This window comes from Myotis davidii, unplaced genomic scaffold, assembly GCF_000327345.1.
Source record: "Myotis davidii unplaced genomic scaffold, ASM32734v1 scaffold450, whole genome shotgun sequence".
In the NCBI taxonomy this organism is placed as follows: domain Eukaryota; kingdom Metazoa; phylum Chordata; class Mammalia; order Chiroptera; family Vespertilionidae; genus Myotis; species Myotis davidii.
In genome coordinates this window covers 2179720-2187860 of record NW_006282385.1, presented here as the reverse complement: position 1 = coordinate 2187860, position 8141 = coordinate 2179720, and the positions used below count along the sequence as shown (strand labels likewise).

The following is an 8141-nucleotide window of genomic DNA, read 5'->3' as shown; positions in this document are numbered from 1 at the left end:
AGGTTTTTTTTTTTTAGTATTGGAGCCATTAGAATTGTGGGGGGCAAACTAGTTTTGCTATCATAGACCTCATTAATGCATGTCTTATGCATACATAAAAGTGGATGATGTATTCTCCATGAATCTTTTTGATGCTTTCCATTTAGATTTTTATATGCATGCCTCTTATTCAGCTATAATGGACTTACTAGTACTTTACTTAAGAACTCAGTTTTGGCATCTAAACTTTGGTGACTCACATATCTCACTCTTGTACCAAGAAAAGCAGGAGCTTTTACAAATCCATTATATTTTATATTTAGGAAATAATCAAAGACTTACAAGATATATAAATATGTCCATTACTCCACCAAAGTCTCTGATGACAGCAGTCGGAGTGAAAAATAAGCCATCTGCCATAATCTTCAGATTAAGCTCAATGCTCATGAATATCACAAATACATACTCAGCAATCTGAAATGAGCAAAAGGCAGTTTGATCACAGTGAATGGAAAAGATGCAGGTCAGTGTCTTTCCTCGGAGCTGTGGGTTAAGATTCAGCAGAGGTACCTGCAAAGTAGGTGCATGCATGACTCTTCGGAAGGGAGATTCGAACATCATGGAAATGCAGGAGCAGATGGTTACAATGATCATGACCCAGTCCAGGTAAGTCACCAATCCCAACAAGTCACTGCCAAAGACCAAACAGAACTGAGGAACACACACGATCCAGTAAAGGCAGCTAAAAGCCAGAGAAGTCACTGTTGTGATTCTAATAATGTGACTGGTACATTTTTATGAATCATCAATTGTCTATTTCATGGCACAACATAGCAGGAAAATAGAGGGCATTTTTAATATTTTTATGCATCATAAAATAGTACACAGAAACTTCAAATGTGCATGGGAAACAGAAGTTGGAAAGCTTACTAAAGTTGATGGTACTTTGTATTTTTCACAGCTCCTGTGACAGGATCTGTTTTAGATCTGTAAGAGAGAATAATCGTATAAACTTCTGCAATATAGCAATGGTGTTATAACTTGGCAGCATAGAATTTAGAAACATCACATCTACCTAAATCTCTTTTTACCCTTTATAAAATGTCCATTTAATATACTAGAGGCCCGATGCATGAAATTCGTGCAAGGGTAGGCCCTCGCAGCCCCGGCTGCCTCAGCCCTCACAGCCACTCTGGCTTTGTCTGGAAGGTCATCCAGTCATCCTGCTGATTGGCTGTTCTGTTGATTTGCATGTTTCACTTTTATTATTATAGATGTTAATTGTATGTGACTTTGGGAGACAGAAAACATTAGATGATAAAAATCAGAAGAGCGTGCAGTTAATACATATGAAAGTAAAATTTTATATTTCTCAAAATATTTAATTTTAGAGTTGATGATTCCATTCAACAATTTCTGTTATGGATTTTACAGAATTAAATTTTGGCTTTTCTTTAAAAACACGCAGTTAAAATCTTTGCCTTAGCAGTTTGTAGATGTTCCTCATAATTATTTAATTAAATATCTCTAAATTCATCAGAGTCCTTCACCCTTATTTAACAGTGATCTTGTGGAATAATGTATATAAAATTTCTCAGTAAGGGAATCTCTAACTTTTACTTTTTCAGGGAACCAATCTTCACTGAAGCCCCTAATAGTGTTTGTATGTGTACTCCCAATTACAACAAAGTCATCTTTGGTCCATCTCAGCTGCGATGCTGACAAGGAGAATTACATCACACTAAATGGAGTGGAGGATTAATAATTAGGTGTTAACATGAAGGCAGCCAACAGGATAATTCCAGATTAAAAACCCACTTTGGAACTCATCAAATCAATTTTAAATTGCCAACTTTTTCCTTTACTTTGTGAAAACTCAGGGGAGTTTTTAATGATTATTTTTCAGTTATCTGAAGCTGTGAAGATCTTTCCTGAAAAGCAGAAAGAACCATGGATTGGCTGTCAGAGAGGGCCATGCACTAGCTGGTGTCCTTGGCAAAGCTCTTAATCTCTGCTGACCTAAGAGTCATCCCCTGTTGGAGAAGAAGATACACAACACCAAATGATTGCTGAGGTCTCCTCCAGTCCTGAATGTCATGACAGTGTATTAGTTTCAGATGGCTGCTATAACAAAATACCACAGATGGAGTGGCTTAACCAACAGAAGCTCATTTTCTCAGCTCTGGAGGCTAGAAGTTCAAGGTGTCAGTAGGGTTGGTTCCTTAAGACAGCTGAGAGAGGCTCTGTCTCAGTTCCCTCTCCCTGGCTTGTGGATGGCCATCTTCTCTTTACGTCTTCATGTAGTCTCCCCTCTCTACATGGCTGTGCTGTCCAAATGTCCTCCTCATGTAAGGATACTGGTCATTTTGGGTTAGAGCCCACTCTAATGACCTCATTTTAATTTAATTACTTCTTTAAAAAGTCCCTATCTTGGTTACATTCTGAGGGTACTGGGGGTTAGCACTTCAACACATGAATATTTTTTGGGGGTGGACCCAATTCAGCTCACAACAGATAGTGAGTATCATATGCTATTGATTATCAACACAGGAGGTCAATTTACTTAAATGATAGCATCAGAGAAATTCCAGCTATAGATGGGAAAGTATTCGTACTTCCTCCATGACTTTTAATGTCTTCAGGATATTACTTAAAGTTATGCACGACAAAAATTCCATGTCACCCACTGGCTGCCTGCTAACAACGGCCTGAGTCATCACAAATGCAGCGGCCTCCAGGCTGACCGCACTGACAGCCTCTTGCCCATTTGTTCCATGTGGGTAGGAATGGAGACACTGACCAGTGGGTTTTCTTCTTGAAACAGTTGATAATGGAAACACTAGTCAACTTTCTTTTTACTTTACATTATTCTAGAAGAAACGGATTGGGGTATTTTGATCATAAAGAAATTACAAGTGGGAAAGAAGATGTACGCAATGCCTTCACCTTGTCGCTCAGTCTCCCTTGGCTCCCATGTTCAAAACGAATGTGGAGTTAATAACACCGATACAAACGTACTGGCAGCAGTTAAAATGAACAGATAAAAATGGCTAAGTGCTTTCTAAACGTGAGTTTTATATACATTTAAACTACTTGCAACCTTTGTTTGTTTTCCACCCGGTTGGCCACTCAGCAAATAGGAGCAGCATGATGAATTAGCCCACAGTTTATTTTGTGACCCCATTAGGATTACACGTTCCTTCTCCCTGGTATGTCAACCCCACCTGCTGTTTGTACGTTTCAGGCCAAACACCTGGCTGGAACTGAGTGTACTTACGCATTAAAGCGTGCCCGGACCACCACCCGGCAGAAGTTTCTGAACCTGTGCTCCCGTCCCACTATGAACAGTGGCTTATCGAAGTACGGGTGGTTCTCTCGCAGCTCTTCTTCTTGCACTTTCCTTGAAGGGGACATTCATGGGAGAGTAAGGTTAAGGGAACGTTTGCTGTTCCAAAGTGAGAGCCAAGAAACAGTGTAGCACCCTGTACCTTTTCATTTCTGCTTGCTCCTTTTTTTCTTGGATCATCTTTATTTCGCTGTCTTCTCTTTGTGCATTTCTGTATCTCACTGTATTGGAATGCTAGAAAGAAATTAAAATGGGGAATATCAAAATGGATGATGTTTTTGAACAACCACCGCAAAATGATCATTTTATACATATCTCTATTTTATATATACTTTAATGGCCATGGTCATCTTAGCAAGGGTGTTTTTTACTCCAAATGATTTTTTGAAACATATATTTTATTGATTTTTTACAGAGAGAAATGGAGAGAGATAGAGAGTTAGAAACATCAAGGAGAGAGAAACATTAATCAGCTGCCTCCCGCACACCCCCGACTGGAGATGTGCCCGCAACCAAGGTACATGCCCCTGACCGGAATCGAACCTGGGACCACTCAGTCTGCAGGTCGATGCTCCAAACTGGTTAGGGCCAAATGATTTTTTTTTTCAATAAAAACTTTTATTAAGAACCAATTATGTGCCAGGTACTGTTCCAGTGCTGGGAATATGGCAAAATGGCAAAAACAAACAAACAAAATCTAAATATGACAAATCAAACCCTAGACTTGTGGGGCTAATGTTCTAATAATCAGGGAGACAAACTAAAATTAGATCAAAACAAGTAAGAATGTTAGAAAAGATTTAGCATTTTGGGAAAAAACAAAGGGGAATAAAGCATGCTAGAAGCCTACAAATGTAAATAAACAGGTCAGAGCAGGCCTCAATAAGATGTTATTTGAGCAAAGACTAGAAGGATGCAGGCCACTGGATTTTTGCAGAAATTAGTTTTTCCTGGGGAGTGAGTGGGTTTGCACTCGGAAAAGCCAGGATGCCAGTGTGGGTGGAAAGCAAGCAACAGAGTTGGAGATGAGGCCAGAGGGGGGCGTGTGTGGGGAGCAGATCATGAAGCACATTGACTCTGATTTTCACACTGCGGGAGATGTAGAGCCATTGCTCAAATAACTTGATAACATTTTATAGATTGTAGTGCCTACATTGAATTGTTTTTCTCTTCTATTATTATAACAAGTGAAAAAGATGAAACTCTCTATTTAAATTGCTTCTATTGTAGAGGAAAGATTTCTTATAATAAGCAGAATTCCCATGATCTTTTGCTATGGAGAAGACAGGGGGTGGGTTTTTGTTTTATATCTCTGTAGAAAATATAGCAAAGCATCTTTGAAGAAGAAATAAACTTCTGCAATCGAGATCATTCAAAAAGAGCCTTTTGTTGTATATTTTAAACATGTATTTTAAAAGCCATGTCCTAATTTGGTTTTGGCGTTTACTGTGCATTTTTATTGAAAGCCATGAAAGGAAAGTCCTCAGAACTAGTGTTGCTTCTCTGAATTTTTACCTAGAAATTTTCTCCATGCACTATGGTAGATCATAAATTTCAGTATACAGGTCTTGTGTTGGACCCAATCAGACTTCCATGTTGACAATACACTGGATCATATCAGACAACATTGTGGCTTAAAAAATCGTGGCAGTAACAGATGTTTGTGCTAATCAGAACCATCTACCTTGGTAATGGCTGTATCAGGTGTCTTATCTGGGGCTCTGGGCCCATGTGGAGGAGTGTACACTGACCATCCTCTAACATTACCTGCCCCCAAATCTCATTCCTTCACACTGTTTTATTTTTCTTTATGCAAAGTCAATCTGTCACAGTAATAAAAAAAAGAATAACAATTACCCAGGAATTATTATGTATTTGTTTACTTGCTTATCATTCTTTCACTAGACTATAAGTGCCTGCAAGGCAGAGATGATGTCTTGCTTCCCCTCTAGTCCTCATCACTGAGAACAGAATCTGCGTTCATATAATAAACACTTGATATATAATTGGGTCAGTGAATAAATAAATGAATGGCGTAGGGTCTAAAAGCAAATAAATTATTGGGAAATGTTATGCAATCTTTGACATAAAATTCTTTTAGAAATCAAATTTTATTTCCCAGTATGTAAAGTTCTGAAATGATGGGCTTGGGACCTATAGTCTACAGCAGTGATGGCGAACCTATGACATGCGTGTCAGAGGTGACACGCGAACTCATTTTTTTGGCTGATTTTTCTTTGTTAAATGGCATTTAAATATATAAAATAAATATCAAAAATATAAGTCTTTGTTTTACTATGGTTGCAAATATCAAAAAATTTCTATATGTGACATGGCACCAGAGTTAAGTTAGGGTTTTTCAAAATGCTGACACGCCGAGCTCAAAAAGTTTGCCATCACTGGTCTAGAGATTTGGAATTTAGTAAATACTCAAAGTTAGTAATGTGAATCATTCCTATAATGTGATTTGAATGTCTTTAATTTCAGTGGAATGTAACTGGTATGTAATTTTATGTGTTGCTGTCTTAACAACGGCATATAGTTTGTCGGATGTCTGGAATTTTCTATGGTTAATCATCTCTTCTCTGTCCCTAGCCATTTAATTTGTTTCCTGAGTCTCCTGATTTTCTCTGGTAGAAAATCTTATGGAGACGTGACAGTGTGACAGAAAGACCCAGGCACTGGAATCGTCTGAGCTGTCATTTAAATACATCTTAATAATCATGTTTCAAAATCCAAAGCTTTGCTTAGAACTTACATCTTGAGTCAGAGTTTCAAGAGATTTCCCCCTGCTGATCCTCTGGCTGTTTGATCCGTGTCTTAGTGATCTAAAACAACCACAACCAACTGGTCAATATATCTCAAGACCAACTTTGGACTTAAGCAATGATCATTATTTAAAAAAAATAAATAAATAAAACGACTTTTCTTAAATAAAACAAGTATATTTCTTTTTTATAGCAAAAGCTTTTGTCTATCCAACTGTCTTTGATAACATCTCACTGAAATTCAGAATTTCCCTTTGGACATCACCAAGGTGAAGATTTTTTGAAAGAACTTTTGAATCTTTGGATCTGATCGTGAATATTTCGTTATTGTTACTACCAAGGAGTAGAATGCATGCTATCTGCTAACCAGGGCTGTGTGCAGCAAACACTTCCTGTAACACACGCGTCCTTGGTTTCCCTGCAGCCTCGTCTCCGTCTCCTGCTGTATTTACCTGCGCTCTTGGCGGATGTGATGTTGCACACTGAGAATTGACCTTTCCTTTGCCGGCTGCCCCTCAAATGAGCCACTCAGCATGCGCTGTCGAGTGCAGGCTCTAGGAAAAAAAAAAGGAGCCCATGATAAATGTGTGATCTGTACACTCGGAATGAATAATACATAACTGCTCATTACTCATTATTTTTAAGGAAATACCAATGATAAGGCAAAATACAGCAAATGACACACACTCATAAAGGAAAAGGAGCTTTAGGCTTCCTGACAAGAATACTTTTACAAAACAGAACTGTCTTGGCTATGAAGAGGGGCTGGAAAACAAACAGAAAGCTCTCTCTACCCTGCCACCCCCAACATGTTTTCCCTCCCCATCACCCAAATAGGAGAGCTTCTATTGGGATTCTGTGAGTAGTAAGGCCGGCCTGACCACAGTTAATCATGATGTTGGTTTTGAATTTAGAGGTTTTCAAAGCCCTCAGGGAAAGGGCTTGTCCTCCCAGGGCCCTGGGATGACAGAATATACATTTCAAGATTTTGCAAATCTCTAAGAAAATTGGAAAGCATTAACTTGGATAAGGGCACAAATTAGTACGAAAGAGACGTAACTAAAGCTGGAATTAATACTGAGAGAAAACTCAGTCTGAAGCTTGTGACTTATAGGTAGTCAGTCAGTCACCACTTTCTTCGCAACCACAAAACTCCAAAGATTTTTTTAAAAATATGCTATCTTTTTCACAATTGGGTGACTCAACACCTGTAGTGTGAATGATTTGGAGAGAGAACAAAATTTCTTCTCCAGAAAGCTCTCTCCAACGGAAATGATAGAAATTTCCTTGATGTAGTCATTAAGGGGAGAGAAATGCAGGGCTTAGGAGAGCTGTATGCCAGAGGCGACACTGTCACGAGTTTGCTGAGTGGCCCTTCAGCTCAGTTCCCTAATGGGGAACATGAGGAGAAGGCCTTGATCTCAAAGAAAACTCACAGGCTTACAATATGATGATGTTATGATATGAACATCTCATGACACTGTATTTGTTCAATACCTGAACACGTCTACTACTGTCATTGCTTTACATAAACACTTTCATACTTAGGTTTCCTAACATGTTACCTAGGCTAGCTTTGATTTACATTACTGTCTGTCTCAGAGTTATGATTTTGAGAAAAGATCTGTGTCTGCTTGTGCAGCGCCAGCTTGGCCAAGGGTGAACCTGAGGAGGGGGGGTGAAGGATTGAAGAAAAGACAGACAAGAGAATACAGCTGGGGCTTGGTGGATCTCCCATGCCTGGATGAGGACACAAAAGACCCAGCCTGAAGCCGATGCTTTATATTATAGTCTGATTAAAACAAGATTAACATGTATACAAATGTTCTTGTTTTGGCAACCCTTGCTGCACCTCCCACAGCCCATTAACTACTTAGGAAGGAATCTGGGAGGGCTACAAGGTCAGGAAAAGGAGCTTTAGGCTTCCTGTCAAGAATACTTTTACAAAATAGAACTGCTAGGAGAGCTCTGCCCTCCAGGCTGCGACTTGTTTGTGGCTCTGCCACAGGTCAGCCCCAGGTTTAACCCTACAGCAGCTCCCCACATCT

General features: G+C 39.2%; 1 protein-coding gene across 1 annotated transcript in view; it reads right to left on the bottom strand.

Annotated features, from left to right (window-relative positions):
- Window positions 1-8141, bottom strand: part of NALCN (sodium leak channel, non-selective) — a 295705-nt gene that overhangs the window by 44237 nt on the left and 243327 nt on the right. Inside the window, exons 18-24 of the mRNA XM_015559118.1 lie at window positions 6546-6647; window positions 6084-6153; window positions 3468-3559; window positions 3257-3379; window positions 910-966; window positions 550-670; window positions 313-453 (exon numbers count right to left, since the gene is read on the bottom strand). Of these exons, the coding sequence (XP_015414604.1) occupies window positions 313-453; window positions 550-670; window positions 910-966; window positions 3257-3379; window positions 3468-3559; window positions 6084-6153; window positions 6546-6647 (706 nt within the window). The remainder of the gene's footprint in view (window positions 1-312; window positions 454-549; window positions 671-909; window positions 967-3256; window positions 3380-3467; window positions 3560-6083; window positions 6154-6545; window positions 6648-8141) is intronic.